Below are 18,365 nucleotides of genomic sequence, written 5' to 3' on the forward strand. Positions count from 1 at the left end.
ACATTTACTGCTATTTCGTAGCTATTTCGCTCGTACAGACATTTTCCTATTCCAAAGAGAGCCTGAAACAAGGATTCACAAGCACGTTGACTTAGTTGGGCTTCGGTACTGATATCACAACTCTCTTCAAATGTGCTTAGTGCATTCTCAATGTCGCTCGTTTCAAAATAACAAAACCCGATATTGATCAGGCATTCCGCTTCATCCAGTTGATTTTCCTGTTTTAGTTGTCGTCTTATTCGAAGCTCGCATTGGTAGGATTCCAATGCTTCTTGATACCGTTCCAGTTTCGTTAGCGCCATTGCCTTGTCTGCATGGTGATCCGCCTTTGCTTTGTCTCTTATTGTTGATGCAAACGTAGTGCCATCCAATATAGAAAGATAGTTGTTTGTGCTCTTGTCTTGGTCCTCAAAAGCCGTAATTGCTTTTTCGTATTGCCTCAAAGACATGTAGCAGTTTCCTTTCCGGTTTAGTATTTTAGAGCTTTTGTTGGTTTTGGGTGCAGCTTCTAACGCTGTAAGTTCGCGTTGGTAAATTTCTTGGGCTTTTTCCTGCTTGTTGTTTTCTTCCAACACTTTTCCAAAGCAGTGGAAGCATTCGGCTAGTTGTAGATGACTATCATGGTCTTCGCAAAATTTGTTTCTGAAATCCACCTCTTTATTAAATAATATTTCAGCTTTGTCGAGACGTTTTAATTCAATGTAGCATTTTCGAAGTAATGCAAACAGTTCAAGTTTCTCATTGAAGGCAATGCCGCTTGTGTCACTTGTGATCAAAGTGTTTGCTAGATTTCTACTGCTTTCATCAAAGTTTAGATTTTCGATTTCAATTGCACACTTCTCAACCAAAACGGACAATTGTACCTCCTTAACTTCATCAATACTTTCTTTCATAAGATTGTCTTCAAGTAAATTATCATAGATGTTAAATTCTTTTTGTTTGCATTGATAAGCCTCTTCCCAATCATCAAGTTCAATTAGACATAAAAATTTATTGTTCAGTGTTTTTGCGATTTGCTCATCCATAGTTTCGTCTGGAGTCAAGTTCTTCTGAAGATGAAGACTTAAACTAAATATGTCTAGCGCATTTTCCGTTTCTCCAAGTTTCAATAAATTATTTGCGATAAGGCCTAATAATTCTGCTTTCCACAAGTCAGAGTCATTTTCTAATTGTTTGAAAATTGCATTTAAATCCGAATACATTTCTAATTGGTACAAACATTTTCCAGTCAACAGCAACCATGCATACCCGTCAACTTCACTATTTTCACCGATTTCGTTGTCGGATGTATGACATTGAGTCTTGCACATTTCCAACATTTTTAGGGCTTCTTCACAACGCTCTAAACATAGCAAGCTCTTTGCATACACAAAAAGTATTTTCTTTTTAAATTCGTTATTTTCCTCCAAAAATAATTTGCACTTTTCGGTAGCCTCTCGGTGTCTATTTAACATAAAAAGACTATAAACCAATCTGTACTGATGAAAATCACAGGTATTCAAAATAGATAAACACTTCTCGCTTTCGTTCATTGCTTGTTCGTACATTCCAAGGCAAAATACAATGCGTGTTTTATTCATGGTTTCACATTGTTCGGTTTCATCTTCTATTTTATCATTCCTGAATTCGTCGGCATCATAATTATCAGGTCTTAAGTTTTGAATGACATTTTCAATGACATACTTTTGCAGGGATAACGAAATCTCAAACAACTTATAAAGACTATAGCATCCAACCTCATCCACAAAACCAAAATCGCCATCTTCAGGATTACGTTGACGTGTTATGGAGAAACATTGATTGTCGTACTGGCCCTTGCAGTGTATGTAGACCTTCAACCTTGTTTCTAACGACACCGAAACAGCAAACTTAAAACTATGACATATTGATCTGTCGCATAAATGTTTCTGTTCCAGTTCTCTGAGAATATCAAATGATGAGCCAGCGTCTAGCATGTGATACCGACCCAATGCAGCAATAAACAGCGTAACGCTGCGATATATATCCTTTTTAACATCAAGGTTGCCAATAATTTGTAATTTCTGTAGGACTTTCTCAGTATCATACTGGTGCATATCTTCCATAATTTGTTTGCTGAATACTCCACTCTGTGCTGCCTGTTTGCGATACTTGATAACCCCTGTTCTAAATTCTTCATATACGCCGTGACATCCTTGTACAAAGCACGTTGCAAGCAGCATATCGGCAAGATGATATCCATTTTTAATATCTTTCTCTCTTTCCAGGTATTCCAACATAAGGTTTACTGGTTTTATTAGCTCTGTTATCCATGGTTTCTGAAGGGTTTTTTGACGACCAAGTGGGTGTTTTGAGGCAAATGGGACAAGTCCATCTGGTGATGCCCCACAAGTTGTGTATGCATCATAAAACCAATTGCTTCCAGATAAGAATTTGAAAATTTGTTTATCATCACTTTCATCTGTGAACTCATCGCTACTTTCTCCAGAGTTATCATGAGTGTTTTGATCTATGTAATCATTGCAGTCTTCATCTATGGATCCATCGATCTCTTCGTCAGTGTCTGAATCTGAACATTCGCGGTGCTTACCGTTATTAACTAAGGAATTTAAACCCTCAATGTCAAGGCGTGGAATAATAGTTTCTCCAAAGTTTAATACTATTATTTGAAAGATGACAGACACCCAACGAAAATACTCAAGAATTTCTTCATAATTATCTTTTACTTTCACACCTTCCTCAAGAATAATCATGTGTTCAAAATCAGAATATGGAGTGATTTCTTCTCTGGCAAGTGATCCCATCCCAAGTAATGCATATTCACATGGTGGTTTACCTTTTATTTCTACACACTCCTCCATTATATTTTTTAGCATATTCAATAATTGATCAGTAATGGACTTTTGGATCCTGGAAACATTTGTAATTTTTGTTTTTTCGTATTGTGTTTTTTTCTTTTCTTCTAGCTCCACAGTTTTCAGTACTTTTAATCTTTTAACTTTCTGTTTGACTTGACTGCGTATAGTTTTTATTTTCCTATGAAAGGCTTTGGATTGTTCAACAAGATTTACGTTTGTTAATTCTGCGTTTGCCAAGTTAAGTACATCAGAACAGTGATCGAGTAGTTCCTGTTTTATCTTGTTCACATTTTTAGGTTTTCTTACAATGGCTGCATTAAACAAGCCAGCACTTTTTATTAAACTCATTTTGTCCGGGCTTCGAAACCGGAAAACCATCGCTAATTGCCGAAAAATCTCAGCAGTGTAGCTTCCATTCTTCTCAACTCCATTCAAATAACACATCGTTTTCATCTGATTTGTTAGCAGATACTGACAGGCTTGTAAAGCGTAGTGATCTGTGCCGCGTGTCTCATGTTTTGTCTCGCCATATACAGCCAACCACAAATCGGTTTTCGACAGGCCTTTAAAGGGTGACTTTTCCATATCTACAGCATGGCTATCCAAACCTAGTTTCCAAATAGTGAACCACGGCCAACCAGTATACCAACTTTAAAACTACTTTTTTACTGTTGCTACTAAAAACCTTTATTTTGCACTATCTTTTTCTGTTTTTGAAAAAAAAGCATATCTAAATAACTTTTTTCGAAGTAACTTTTTAGTCGTTTTCGAGGTAATTTTTAGTCTAATTCATTGTGATTCAACAAATCCGAGACAGTGCAGTAATGTATAAAGTTACCTTGGCCACAATATACCGCGCGAAACCGCTGAGCTCCTGTAGCTCAGTTGGTATAGAGTAGGGCCAAGGTCGTGAGTTCAAACCTCACTGGAGGCTTGATTTTCAAATCTCGCTCCGACTTGTCAGGAAAAAGGTTGGTCAAGCTAGGCTGTAATGCCTGGGCTGCCAAGCCTGAAAACCAAATGAACTTAAGACAGTGATTAAATTCTCAACCGGTAAATTTTCGGTTCATGTGTTCAACAAAATGGCTGCCGTGACTCTGCTACCTGTGAATGATTGTACATGGGGCTAAATCATTACTACGTGGTTTGTGACAGCACCAAGAGCTCAAAGCAATCACAGACAGAGTTACATTCGTTTGCTCAGTGTCAATATATGCATTCATTCGTAAGCAATACATCAATAGCAAATATATCAAAAAAGCGCTGGTATTCTTTGTCAATTACTAACAGGGTTTAATTACTTTATAAGGTACACACAATGGACAATGAAGTGCGCATCTGATTAATAATCATCACGGGAGTATCAGATAGAGCTGTGACGTTTGGGGTTGCATTCTAAAAAGAACCAGCAAAAACCGAAACGAGGCCATACCTTTCCAGCACTCGTGTGCCGACCTGTTTACATTACACAACGTACTGCAGAGGGCTGGTAGAAGGTAAACTGGATCAACAACAACACGTTAAATAGTTTAGAGCAATGTTTCTCAAGCTTTACATATAACAAACTATTAATGTTAATCTTTTTAAGCCAGAACGACACTTCCCCGCAACATTTCCGTCATACCGAAGGCATTTGATGTTTTCAGGCTATTTAACTCAATTTACAGCAAGGAATGCAGGGAATAGAAATGAAGGTCACCTAGCAAATTAATTAGAGCTGAAATGTTTCCGGGTAGCTGACGCGTTCTTCTCAAACATAATTTTACAATGCATCGCTAAAACTGCACTACTTCTGACCGATACGCTCCTGTAGTGCAATCGCTAAGGCGCGAACCTAAAGACTCGGGAGGTGCATCAGTCCAAACAGCCCTGTAACCTTCGTTAACGCAAAACCTTATCTCGGAAAGCTTGCTTCAAAAATATGGAAGTTTCATAAAGCGCTTTGGACTAAACAAAATTTATCAGACCGTAAACAATTGCTAACAACCGAAGCACCCCTGCAGAGTGCCTTTCATCTTTTTCACATCCATTCGCGTAGCACATGGACTTAAGTAGTTCAGCCAATTGACGCTGGCATGATTCCAGATCGCTAAGCTTTAACTTTTCATGTTCATTCTTCTCAACAACATCACGCAATTTATCAATTCTCGACACTTATGCCCTTTGAAATTTTCTGCTTTACCCAAACGTAAATTTTTCCCACAAATGGATTTACCTCTACGCCACACACATTTTATTCTAGAACTCGTATATAAACCATGCAGTGTATTTACAGCCAACCTTTACCTACAGCATTGTGACGTCGGCATGTGCGTAAGTGCATTCTCCTCAATTCTGTTTAGACAAAAAATAATGGTCTAAACATAGCTTTGACATAGAACTACATAATTTGACGAATCTCACAATTTACCTATGCTTTTTACACAAATTTTTATGTAGCTAACAATTTCATTAAAAATTAAACTGTCAAAAAATCTAAGTAATTATTTGTGTTTTTAGGTTAACTACGATTTATCAAAACTGTGTTGCAATGGCAAACTTTTTACAAAGCAGTTTGTATTAAAATTATTGAAGTTTTGTATATGCGCCTAATTGCTATTTCGGTTTAATACAGCACACGCTCCCAGCACTTAACAATGGGGCTAGAACCTTTTCTAAGTCAATGTTACTTTGCTTTAAACAGGTAGACACACCTGTTGTAGAAACCAATGGGAACAACTTTCAAAAACCTAACTGACAAGCTGCACTCTTTCCTAACTTACCTAAAATTGCTTGCTACAGCCGTACAACCTGCTGCCACCCACTTCGTTTGACTTCTGAATCAAGCACAAATAACGACGAGATGTTTTGTTTATTTTTTGAACCCAGCGGCCCTAGCCCAGGCTACAGCAAACATTGGTTGTTCATTGTTCCGACTTCGCGTCATCAACGCTCCAGGCAATAAAAAGGCTACCCTAAAATACATCGATTTGGATATGAGTTCTTTAATAAAACGCTTATTGTATCGTTTGGGTTTATCCTTTTGTGGGAAAAACTTACGTTTGGGCAAAGCTGAAATTGTCCGTGACGAATCAAGTATGCACGTGACCATACGTCATAATTTGCTGTTGACTGACTCAATATGTCAATAAGCAGAGAGATAAAAACTTGGCAAACTTTTTATTGTGTATTGCGTGTTTTTACGTTAAAGTGGCATGCATAGCCCGTACATAGTGAATAACTAAGAAACAAAATACACGTTTTGCGCTGTTTTCAGGAAAAACAATATGGCTAAGATAGCAATAAATAACATTATCCTGAAAAGTTTCATCCTTAGTGCATGTCGCATGGCGTATAGGTTATACCTTGCAATTTCAGATAGTATATTGGGATGATGATGTATTGTACACAAACTGAATTAAAAACAGTGAAGGTTGTCAAGCAAGCTCTGCTTGTCATTCACTATAACCAATCAATCAATTCCACCCATTATTCATCTGATGTGATCCAAGAAAAACTTTAATGCAGCAGCTTGACTGCCTTATGAAATTTAGCGACAGTTTTTTTAACAGTATTTTTGATAGGTTGAACTCTCCCATGATATCAAAAACTTTGTGGTGTATATACTAAGTAATTGCATTTTTCTGACTTTTGTAAAATGGAATTAAACTTTATGAAATAAAAATTACCTGTACGTGCTTAGCAATTTCAGTAATAAGTTAACTATCAACAAATCTTCAGTAATTAATTGTGTTCTTAGATTAACAAACATTTATCAAAACTTTTGTTGCAATGGCAAATTTTGTAGTTGCCTCAGCCCAAGCACCTATGACAGTGGCACCACAAGCACCTTTACCAGGGGAAAAATACAAAAAAGCTTACAAAGTTGTGGGGGTAAGGTTAAATAGCTTCAATATTTATTAGGCATTATTATAAATAGCTTTTGAATTTATTTATGTTTCGTGTGTTACATGTATTCAATACAGTTTGTATTCAAAATCCTATTTAAAGACATGCAGCTTGTGATTTTGCTTTCCATTCATGTTAATTTGTAACTTTATTTGCAGATTTGTCAGGTGATTGTTGGTTCTTTGGCTGTCATACTGGCCATTGTTAACCTAGGAATTGAGTCAAGTAGTGGAAATTGGTACAGAACTTTTGGTCTCACGATTGTCTCTGCTGGAATTTGGACAGGGGTGTTAGTAAGTCATACGACTATGTTCTGTCAAACTTAGCAACAGGGGCATCAACTCCTGGCAAATGAGGTTGTTATTGATGGCACACAGAGTGATTTATGAGAAGTTGAGAACATATTCCATTAACGAATATATACAATCAATGAATCAAATATATTTCATTGTTTAATACACAAACATGTTGGCACAGAAAGTTATTGATATTTTTGACATACAGTAAAGGTTACAAAAGATCGCTGTTAGTTGTAAATAGGCACCTTGTAGATGTCTACACACCATTCTACATAGTAAAAAAGTAGCTGTTTTTCCACTATGGCCTGCACAATAGGTTTTTACCCAATTGTATTTTGTAACATACAAGATTTGTTCTATTTTGATGACAGGCTTTCACTGCTGGAGTGCTTGGTATTGTGTCAGGAGCAAATCCAGAACCTTGCAGGGTACGTATATAATTTTTTTTTTCAATTTTATTGTTAGGTTTCATAATATTTTTCTAGGTTAATGGAGGAATGGTTGTCAGTATATTTGCTGCCATAGCTGCTGGCCTTATGTTCTCTATTGAAACACCAGCTGCTGTGTATGCATCTGGAGGTAGAGTATACTATTCATATACAGTAAGTAACAGTTTATTGGTTACTCACCAAACAATTTTACAACCTTTGTGCATTAAAAGTTACTCGTCTATTTGAATTAGTTCATTGTATGTTTTCACAAATTATACAGTTCATAATATTTATCAGAGTTCACAAACATGTGGTCTAGTAGGGCTTTTTGTGTGGTCTTTAAAGCATTTTCAAATATTACTCGGTACCAGTTGGTATGTGTGATCCATTTACTGGAAGTGAAGGATATCTAGAAATAACTAAAAAGTGCTGTTGTTCTTTTGTAAATTTATCTGCAAAGATGGCGATGGCAAAGTTGATTTTCTTACACACCTAATATTTCTGTTTATCAGTCTTTGCAAGTTTTCGTTTGAATTTCAGACCTTTGTTATAAATACAAAATACTGTTTTTGAACAGACAGACGACTTAGGATTATTATCATATTTTGTACAGTTGTACTAATCCGTTACTGAGTTTTGTTAGCCATAGAGACTATACAGGCGATTCAAAGAAATCAAACCCTCACTTGTTGAAAATAAACATTTTTTTTAGTCAACTGCGGCAATCCATGGAATCCTCTCCTTCTTGGCTTTTGCTGAGCTGGTGTTGGCGATCGTTCATTCAGCCTATTGTTGTGCTGCTGGATGCTGCCATACTTACACTGGACATGTTGTGGTAATTATTTCAAATAGTTTCCTGATTGTCTAACTATGTATATTGTGTAACAAAGCCCAGGACAGGGTTTCACCATCCTAAATGGAGTTTAACAAGCAGTTTCACTCCCATAAGTTCTGCTTGGGGCGGACGCAACACATCTACGCACCCCTGTAGGCGCACAAAGATTTGCTGTAAACTGTTACATTGTATGAGCAGTAAAAAGCATACTGATTTTTAAAGAAATAGGAAAACATCTACCCATAATTATTTATCACATGTCTTGTTGTGGTTAATCATTATGTCTGAAAGTGAATTAAATAATGCTTTGCCATATTTTGCACACAACATAGGTAGTGGAATGTTTAAGAATATATTCCCACCAAGATAAATGCCATGAACAAACTAGTTGTAGTGAATTCACAATTTTCGTATTTCGAATTCCCTGTGTTTGGTTTCATTATTGATTTACTATTTAACAATAGCGTGTAGTAACACAACAGACAATAGAGTCGGACTATGTGATGTCATTCATAACCAGACGTCACAGTATAATATTAGCACAACAGGAAATGCATCATGTCACATTACATTTGTTGCTAAGTTACCACCATTAAGTTTGATCTACATGGACGTGTAAGAACAAAAAGCACAGCCCTTTCCTATAGGACATACTACCTTTTGTTGTTCTTAAAAAAGAAAATTATGATACTGAGCTGTGCAAAGTCATATGTAAGCCAACAAATGATCTTGGCAATAAATAATTGTGTGCGAACAATTTTCACTAAACTTCTTTGTGTTATGGTGAATTATTTTTACTTCACCTTCATCGATGTTTTTATGCAAAAGACGAAATTTTAAACTTTATTTCTTCAGGGCCCATCACACACAGTCATCACAACCACAACTTACCCAAATCAAATCCCAGTTACTGCATTGCCAGGCCAGCAAATACAATATGGTAAAAAAATTTTTCATTGTGACTTCTTATGAAAACAAAGTATATAAGTTTTACCGACCTTGTTTTTGCAAACTTTTTGTAAGCAGCAATGTTCTTTGTGGACATCAGTAAAGCTTTTACCAAACTTAGCTGTGTGCCTTTGAATAAGAATAGTAAACTCTTTATCAACCTAATAACATTTTGAAAGGTATAATGTCCAATGGCAGTTACAAAAATATTGTTTTGCATGTAAAATTTAAAACCTTGTAGGGTTTATTTGTTTCCAAAAATTGCATGCTAACATAATCTTCTACTAAAATCTCTATTGACTTTTTAGGTTGTTTTAGTACTGATTTAAGTAAATTAATTACTATATATTAGACAAGAGTGGATTGACTTGCCCCCATGCTAAATCAGGATATTATTTCATATTATAGTTCAACAACCAGTTGGATATGTACAAGTTCCAAACCCAGTAATGCATCAGCAACAGCCGTACATGACACAGCCACCCATTGCTCCGAGCCAACGAATGCCACAGCGTAAGTTCTTTTTTAACTCCATTTGTTTCAATGGATCTTTTTTTAAGCACTTGCGAGTTGCAACATATATTTATTGCAAAGCTGACATAAAATTTAATAACATAACTCATAAAAATAAAATTACATACAGGTAGTGCATTCATTGTGATGTCTGGCTAAAAATAATGCTAGTCTTCTCTGCAACAAAACAAGAACATTCTTCTTGGTATATTTCAAATATATGTCTAAACATAGTGACGATTTTTTAGGGAAATGCGTAATGGTTACTTTCAAACACAAAAAAAAACTTACGAAAATATAATATAAATATGGAAGTTGAGTTATCCCGATACTAGTCATCTACACCAAGACAAACATAAATTCACTTTATTCTGATCAAAACAACTATTCTGTAAATGTATTGGAATATTACTTTCTAATGGATTGTGTAAGTCATTTGGGCAATTTTTTTCTTAATATATGTCAACAAAATATGTTTTTGTACTTCAGAGCAAGCAGGATATGTTAGTATGCCAACAAACGAAGCACCGCCACAATACTCGGTAAGTAATTAAGAAGTGCAGTTGCAATTGTAATTTGGTGGTAAATACATTTCAAAACAGTTGCCTATAACCATAATTTTTTGCCAAACCATCTTTTGAAAACAGTGTAGCTTCCACATATTTCAATTGCTGTGAAACCTCCTTGGTGTCATTGCCTAATCAACGTAGGGTGGGCCAAACCTGCGGGTATACTGGGCCACAATACTAGAAAATATTCTGGTGTGCCGTGTGGGCCACAAGAAATCATAACGGGGTCGCATGTGGCTCACAGTTTGGATCACTCTGGCCTAACACAATATTTGTCTGTTTGATATTAGTGGTAATAGAATCTTGATCTACAGTTCTTTTTTTCCCCTGGGGGTTATAGATATGTCACTAGGGGTTAAGTGCCAACTAAATCTGTAGGTTTGGGTTATATATTATGCTGCATTACATCTATATCAGAACTTTATTTATATTTTTTATTTTTGTGTAGGAGAAAGCTGCTTACTAAGAAACTAAGAGTACACAAGACAGTTTTTATCTTCTGTATGTAATATCCCCAACAACATTTTCACTAGCATTTCTTGATGATAAGTAACTTGTGTTTACACAGTATTTTTTTTTACTTTTGGATGCTTAATATTGCATAAATGTTACTTGTGAGTTGTCATATGTATTTTGAATTTACCTGAGTTATTAAGTATTGCATGTTCAAGTGTCAACCAAAGCATTCCAAAAAGGAAAACCTGGTTAATTTTGCCTGTTGCTTCCAAAACTATTGTACATTATGTGTTTTTTTAGTGTAGACACAATGCTGTGTTATCAGTTGTTCAACTTTGTCCATTCTGTAAGTGGTCAGAGCTATTTCATTTTGTGTGACAATTCCACTGATTCTCATTTGTCTCTGCATTTTCTTGTTGAACATATTTTTGAATCGTGTTTTTCTGTTTGGTTAAACCAATGTATATATTTCTGCTTCCTAAACTGAGTTTGTAGCACTTAAATACCACAAAAAGGGGTCGATGCAGTTTTTCAACTGGTTAAAGCAATTAAGAAAAATAACAACCGATTGTCATTGTGCTATTTACCCCTGTCACCTAGAGCAATTTATGCTTTGAGTGGGATATTTATTTGAAGATACCGCGTTATTTCTCGCTTAAACGTAAAATCAGGAGTGCGCTGCACTGCGGCCAGTTTTGAACACGTTGCACTTGCTGAGTGTTCGACGCGACATTTGCACACACAAATCTAAGCCACTGTCTAACATGCAAGGCTGTGCCTCGGCCGAGCGCTGGAAAATGCGTTTATAGTCCTGTGCAATAGTTAAAATTTTTCAGTTTCAGATCGGATTTTTATTATCCGATTCGGAAGTAAAATTAATACGCAATGGGATCGGATTCGGGTTCATTTAATTTGACAGTTCATATTGTTGAAAGGTTTAAGACTTAATCACACTTTGCTGTTTTATTTAAAATAAGTAATTTAAACTGCAAGAGTAACCTTGTTGATTGTTGAGGATAAAGTTATGCAAAAAAAAAACGGTTTGGGGGTTCCGTCTTCTATTTTTTCTTATTAAAAAATGGAAACAAGGAAATCGTATGCGATATTAACTCATCCGTAACGTGTTTGGTACACTTGATTGTGGCGTCCTTAACTCCCAGAAAAGGTTGGTTGAAGCCGAATTTAAACTTCAATAAATGATTGAGATTGTATATTAGAACACCATTAGTCGTTTAAGACAAGCATTTTGTGTGAGAAATAAAAACAGAACTTTACAATGGAAAACGTTGTGGTCACCAATCCACCAACTACACAAGTTGATCCGGAACCTTCGCCTGCTGCAAAATACAAAACAACGTTCAGTATAGTTGGAGTAAGTGAAAGTAGTAAAGTGGGGTATTTGCTATTAATGATTGAAATTGTGGTGCTGTTTGTTAAATAAAAGATTTAAAACTTCCCTGCATAACCCTCTATACCTGATTGGAAAGTTATAGTAATTTGGATGGAGCATTTTTTTGGCAGAATTGATTGCACGGGCATACTAACTTTTTCCTTATGTTAATCTTTTTGCATAGATTGCTGATAAAATTAAATACTGCTTCATACTTTTCAATCGGTGACCCTTTTTTGACAATTACGCTTTAATTGGTGTATGATTTTGTGGTAGCCTATGTAAATTTTGGAAAATGTTACAGCGTAAGTTCAATTTAAACAACAAAAACGAAGTTTAAACTTTGTTTGTAGATCTCCCAGGTGATTGTTGGCACTCTTGCAATTATTTTGGGAATTGTGGCTGTGGCAATGGAATCTTCTGGAGGTTTTCAGTATTTTTTAACATATGGACTGACTTCTGCTTGTTCCGGTATTTGGACTGGAATTTTTGTAAGTTTTTGGTCCTTAAATCTTTTTTTCAATTACTCTTGTCATGAATGCGTAAATTTTTTTCAGCTGTTGGTAGTCTTCTACTAAATCAAAATGCACTTCTGTTCTTGCTGGGTAGTTGAAAAGCAATAGAAACATGTTTAACTTTTGTTACTTCAATCCTGTCCTTTTTTTACCACAGGCTGTTGCTGCAGGAATTCTAGCAATTGCTGCTTCGTATACACCAGAATCATGTCAGGTTTGTTTTTTGTAGACAAAAAAAAAAGATATAATAACATAACTTATTATAACAACACATATATAACCATATTTTTAGTTTCAAATGCACTTTTTAATAATCTTAAGCAGTACAAAAGGGAGGTATCAGTAACAAAACCAATGTCAGTTGATGAGTGGATCTAAACAGTAGTGTTTATGCTTGACTTTTTATGAGTCTTGACCACTTTTGCTCTTGCTCGGATTTTAACCACTTTTGCTCTATTTTTTTGTCAGGTGACAGGTGGAATGATAGTCAGCATTTTTGCAGCAATCAGTGCTGGCATTATGTTTGCTATTGAAACTCCTGCAGCTGTATATGCTGGATATGCTAGTGCTGTAAGTTAATGTTATGCTTTATAAACTTGTGAATGATCAGTTAGTATCCAAAGTCACCTAAAACAATATTTATATATATGTATATATATATATATATATATATATATATATTAGTGTTTAAGAGTGTTAACCTTCAAGTTGTGTTCATGGGCAAGTACACTTTATAATGCAAAAGTTTTGTGAATGATTAAATTTGTTCTCACATGAAAATCATATTTTGTGAATGTTTTCTAGCCAACTACTACTGTTCATGGAATCCTCTCTTTCTTGGCCTTCACAGAACTGGTCTTGGCAATTGTTCACTCATCTTGCTGCTGTGCTGGTGGATGTGGAAAAACTTACACTGGAAGAGTTTTGGTAATATTAAATAATTGTTAAAAAAATCTCACCTGAAGTTGAAAAATGTGAAGTGATTTCTGATGTGATCCTTTGTTGCCAATGCAAACATCCTTGTTTTTAATAGTCAGGTTATTTGTGCATTTTGCAGTATTTTTTTTAAACTGTGTTTTTGTTTTGTTTTGATTCACCTCAATATAAAGTTAAATCTTTAACATTTATAGATTTTTGGGTGTAAATGTGGGAAAATAAATCGTATTCTTATGCCATTGTTTTTTTGTCTTTTAGGGCCCAGCTAATCACACTATTATTACCACAACTTCTTACCCCAATCAAGCACAAGTTTCAACCATTCCTGGAGTGCAAGTTCAGTATGGTAATACCATGTTCTTGTGATACATAATGGGTTTGCTATATGTGTAGTTTTGAAGGGTATTTGTGTTTTATTCCAGTGTAGACTATTGTTTCTTTCAAAATTTTTGTCATTCATAAGGCAAATCCATTGCAAGACATAAAGCTTGTCGACTCCACACTCACACCAATGAGACAATAAGACTGAAAACAATAGCTTTGTTGCTAGGAATTCCACTTCTATTGTCCTGTTTAATTGTAACATTGGACTTTTGTTTGTTGGTCTTCCATACAGTTTGAAATGTAATACAATATCGGTTGTATGCCTGACAGGTATCTCATTGTTGTTTACCTTTCCAAAATTATATGTTGCAGTTCAACAGCCAACAGTTTTTGCCACAAATCCCAATGGTCAACACCCAATGCAAGGCCGTAAGTGCATCTATATGTGACAAACATATTACTTATTTAAGTTTGTAAATTAATGATGAAGTTGCATTGCTTTGCTTTAAAGTTACTTTAAATTAATACACATTTTTTCTTTCTGAGACAATTGTGTGCACCTGTGTGACCACACAAAACAACAAATGTAATTAAAAAATAAGCATTTTGTTATTCTTTTTGAAATTTTTTTCAGAAATGTACCCGTCCTTGTCGCAACACCAGGCACCCCCTCAATATGTTGTAAGTGATTTTGATTTTAGTGGTGTAAGCTGCATAAAAATTTAAGTCTAATTATTTATAGCATTTTTGTATATTTTCTTAAAATAAGTGATGCAATTTTTAACTTTACTTTGATTCCTTTTTTTCCTATCAACTTGACAGTATTGTTTGTGAATTAAGCAATTTTTTCAAGGAAAAGCAAACTTTCTAAAACCAGATCCTTAAGGAGGAAATTGTATGTATATACTTTTTTATAACAATCTTCACTGATTTCCTACAAACCTTGTGTTAATATAACTGTGCCCAGGTAAACATGTTTTTACATAAGTTCCTTTGTATGTTTGTCAGTTTTATCATAAATAAGTGACTGTGATGTTCAAGTTTAAGTTTACCATGTTTTCTTCTTTAACGTTGTATTGTCCAGAATTATTTTGCAACGTCCATAAACTTAACTGTGTACATTGTGATATATTGTTTCATGCAAACCTGTCTTCACTGTTTAACATGTTGTTTTATGCATAGTAATAGCACATCTGACTATTGCAAACTGAACACTGTAATTTTTGTGCGTTTTCTAGATTTTTATAATTCATCTTAAATCATGGTTGTTCTTGCCAATATACATTTTTTTCGTTAGGTTGTGCAAAAATTACGACTCCATTTTTCGTTACTCTGGAAAAGTTTTTTTTTTGCATAAGTTCACAAACATCTTCGGTGATTAGTAATTCGTGCCTTTTTGTTCAGTGTAATTTAGTATGATTAAATGTGCTGTGTCTTCAAACACTTTTAATAAAATTTTGTGTAGCATAAAAGGTGTATATTTTAATTTATTTTCCGCCGGTAGTTGTCGCAAAGGAGCAAGTTTACTCCGTGGTAAGTAATCAGAAATCACGATTCACGATGTTATGCTTTAATTTTTATCAACTTGTGCTTGATATATTAGGGTAAATGACCAGTTCCATGATTTACAATCCAAAGAAAATGTTACAGGAGAGTCCTGAGATTGGTATGAGCACGCAACGTCCGATCCCATTGTTCATGCTCCTCTCGTAATAATTGCCAAGGCTGTAAGCTATAATATCTACAGAACACCAGAAATCACCTAAAGATGTTCACCTATAAATTTAACAAAGCATAGAAATCGAACACAAAAACAATTCATCTGTAACGTCCAAACACGTGATTTGGGCGTCCTTGACATCGGGTAAACTTTGGATTAAAGTCGAAGCAAGCACTACCTGTTTGTATATTTCCACAAAGCGTTAAATAAGTTACGCCACACATTTCAGAACAATATTAGTAGGTTTAACTTTTGATTTGGTTGCGGAAGTAACATCTAAACATTTAAAATGGGAATGGCAAACGTTGATGTCTCTGATCCACCAACTATAGTGGTTGTTTCCGAACCCTGGCGTGGAGAAAAATACAGTAAAACATTCAAGATAGTTGGAGTAAGTAAAAGAAGTAAACCAGGCTAGGCTATTATGATTGATATTGTGGTGTGGGTTGCAAAATAAAAGACCTGCAAACTACTGAACTTTAGCCTATTCCCCTACTACACCATTTTAGGCCTAATCTGGATCAAATCATTTATATTGATTGTATTTAGTGGTAAATTTGCAACACAAATGTTATGTTAAAACAAAACTCTTTTTTGGAAAGGATATTTTTTAATTTCACGCATAAAAAAGCAGTCCTATTCCGGATTGGAAAGTTTGTAATTTGCATGAAGGATTTTGATTCAAGTTGATTGTGTGTTCAAACTGATGTTTTTCATATGTTAATGTGTCAGCTAATTGCTTTTGCATGGATTACCGATAAAATTATGAGAATTTGCATGTCATGTCCTATCAGGGCTCTATTCTAATACTGTTGTTTATCATGTTTGCAGATCCTACAAGTGATTGTTGGCATCCTTGCTATTATTTTGGCAATTGTAAGCGTGGCAATGGAATCGTCAAGAGCTTTGTGGTATTTGGGAACATATGCACTTACTTCAGCTTGTTCTGGTATTTGGACCGGAATTTTTGTGAGTTAGTTCTTTAAATTAATTTGATGGTCATATATAATGTCAATAGGTTATTGCCAATTGCATTGTTTTTCATTGCTATTCTGATGGACAGAAAAAATCTCCAAGCTTTTAATATTCTGCCACGGGAGCAAAATACACTACTGTTATTACTTGTACCTAACTGGTTTAACAAACTTTTTTGAATTTTGTGTAAGCTGCAGACAGATAGCCACTGTTTTGACCTAAAAGGTCTCATTTTTAAATTTGTTTACTCTAATCTCATCCTTTTGTGGCCACAGGCTGTTGCTGCAGGAGTTCTAGCAATTATTGCTTCATATAAACCAGAATCATGTCAGGTTTGTAGACAATGGACTGTAGTAATATAATAACATAGTTTAACAACACGTAGGAATACATTTTTAAAGCATCAAGTGCACCTAAATAATAATTTTTACTAAAAGTTAGGCTAAAAAATGTTTTCACTTTGTCTTTTTGTGTCTTTACCATTTTTACATGTTGTTTCCTTATGTCAGGTGACAGGTGGAATGATAGTCAGCATTTTTGCAGCAATCAGTGCTGGCATTATGTTTGCTATTGAAACTCCCGCTGCTGTATATGCTGGATATGCCAGTGCTGTAAGATACTTTTTTTCTTTTTAAAATTTTTAATATTCAATTGTAAAAATCACTTGAATCCTTGAAGAATGTCACTGACTGAGGTTGTTTTTATTGGCAAGTATCCATTCTAAAATAAATATTTTATTCAATGAATACAGTTTCTCATACGGAAGTAATATTTTGTGAATGTTTCCTAGCCAACTACTACTGTTCATGGAATCCTCTCTTTCTTGGCCTTCACAGAACTGATCTTGGCAATTGTTCACTCTTCTTGCTGCTGTGCTGCTGGATGTGGAAAAACCTTTAATGGAAAAGTTGTGGTAATTACTTTAACAAGCTTGTCAAAACAATTTTTATCTGAAGTTGAAAAATATAGATTAATTTGTGCTTGTATATATGTTTTTTGTAAAAGTGAAAGATATTATTTTTTCCCATTGGTTGCATTTTTTTTTCACTTAGAACTCAGCTCATCACACCATTGTGACAACAACCACATATCCCAACCAAACTGTAGTTACATCTCCTGCTCAAACAGAAATTACATCCCATGCTCAAACAGAAATTACATCCCATGCTCAAAAAGAAATTACATCCCATGCTCAAACAGAAGTTACATCTCCTGCTCAGACGGAAGTTACATCTCTTGCAACAATGAATATTCAATTTTGTAAGTATCGGTCCTGTTTAGTGTACAATGGACTTAATGTGCATGTAAATATAAAGTTGTATAAGTGAAGTTATAAAAGTAAATGTCTGATAACGTAATAGTACTGCCTCCAAGCAAAGAGGAAGTCTTGCTTGGCTATTTAGCTGGTAAGATGGTTGGAAATCAGATTAAAGCTGCACTGATAGACCTATTGGGTTCAAAAAGTGTACCAGTGTGCATCTCACTAAAAGCATCATTGTCCAGATTGCTTATCTATATATGATTGTTAGCTATTTTAAAAAATATGTTTATTAATTTATGTTGCAGTTCAACAGGCAGTTTCACCAGATTAGCAAGCAATGCAAGCTTGTAAGTCCATAAAAAATTACTACCCTTTTTAAATTCTGCTATGCTGATATTTTAAGTGACATTACTTTGTATCTAATTTATCTCCATTGCTCAATAAGATACTGGCATGCCATTACTAATT

General features: G+C 35.0%; 3 protein-coding genes across 3 annotated transcripts; all 3 read left to right on the top strand.

Annotated features, from left to right (window-relative positions):
• Positions 1-6,450: 6,450 nt before the first annotated feature.
• On the top strand, positions 6,451-11,244 carry LOC145908227 (membrane-spanning 4-domains subfamily A member 8-like). Its single transcript, XM_082995457.1, has 9 exons — positions 6,451-6,710; positions 6,884-7,018; positions 7,396-7,452; positions 7,510-7,626; positions 8,168-8,290; positions 9,146-9,230; positions 9,647-9,751; positions 10,241-10,293; positions 10,769-11,244. Exons 1-9 carry the CDS (start codon positions 6,609-6,611, stop codon positions 10,784-10,786), a joined length of 795 nt encoding a protein of 264 aa, XP_082851583.1. The 5' UTR covers positions 6,451-6,608; the 3' UTR covers positions 10,787-11,244.
• A 640-nt stretch (positions 11,245-11,884) lies between these two features.
• On the top strand, positions 11,885-15,401 carry LOC145908228 (uncharacterized). Its single transcript, XM_082995458.1, has 9 exons — positions 11,885-12,148; positions 12,520-12,657; positions 12,839-12,895; positions 13,150-13,251; positions 13,486-13,608; positions 13,876-13,963; positions 14,314-14,370; positions 14,576-14,622; positions 14,795-15,401. The coding sequence occupies exons 1-9, from the start codon at positions 12,053-12,055 to the stop codon at positions 14,810-14,812; spliced, it is 726 nt and encodes a 241-aa protein (XP_082851584.1). The 5' UTR covers positions 11,885-12,052; the 3' UTR covers positions 14,813-15,401.
• Positions 15,402-15,862: 461 nt separating this feature from the next.
• On the top strand, positions 15,863-18,355 carry LOC145908263 (uncharacterized). Its single transcript, XM_082995505.1, has 7 exons — positions 15,863-16,052; positions 16,493-16,630; positions 16,912-16,968; positions 17,146-17,247; positions 17,427-17,549; positions 17,689-17,896; positions 18,203-18,355. Exons 1-7 carry the CDS (start codon positions 15,951-15,953, stop codon positions 18,226-18,228), a joined length of 756 nt encoding a protein of 251 aa, XP_082851631.1. The 5' UTR covers positions 15,863-15,950; the 3' UTR covers positions 18,229-18,355.
• Positions 18,356-18,365: the final 10 nt, after the last annotated feature.

This window comes from Ascidia mentula, chromosome 7 (genome assembly GCF_947561715.1).
Source record: "Ascidia mentula chromosome 7, kaAscMent1.1, whole genome shotgun sequence".
NCBI classification, from domain to species: domain Eukaryota; kingdom Metazoa; phylum Chordata; class Ascidiacea; order Phlebobranchia; family Ascidiidae; genus Ascidia; species Ascidia mentula.

Coding starts and splice junctions, on each gene's coding strand:
- LOC145908228 (XM_082995458.1), top strand. CDS start 12,053: ATGGAAAACGTTGTGGTCACCAATCCACCAACTACACAAGTTGATCCG. Junction 12,149..12,519: donor CAACGTTCAGTATAGTTGGA/GTAAGTGAAAGT, acceptor CTTTGTTTGTAG/ATCTCCCAGGTGATTGTTGG. Junction 13,964..14,313: donor TGGAGTGCAAGTTCAGTATG/GTAATACCATGT, acceptor TATATGTTGCAG/TTCAACAGCCAACAGTTTTT.
- LOC145908263 (XM_082995505.1), top strand. CDS start 15,951: ATGGGAATGGCAAACGTTGATGTCTCTGATCCACCAACTATAGTGGTT. Junction 16,631..16,911: donor GTATTTGGACCGGAATTTTT/GTGAGTTAGTTC, acceptor TTGTGGCCACAG/GCTGTTGCTGCAGGAGTTCT. Junction 17,550..17,688: donor CCTTTAATGGAAAAGTTGTG/GTAATTACTTTA, acceptor TTTTTCACTTAG/AACTCAGCTCATCACACCAT.
- LOC145908227 (XM_082995457.1), top strand. CDS start 6,609: ATGGCAAATTTTGTAGTTGCCTCAGCCCAAGCACCTATGACAGTGGCA. Junction 7,627..8,167: donor GAGTATACTATTCATATACA/GTAAGTAACAGT, acceptor CATTTTTTTTAG/TCAACTGCGGCAATCCATGG. Junction 9,752..10,240: donor GAGCCAACGAATGCCACAGC/GTAAGTTCTTTT, acceptor TTTGTACTTCAG/AGCAAGCAGGATATGTTAGT.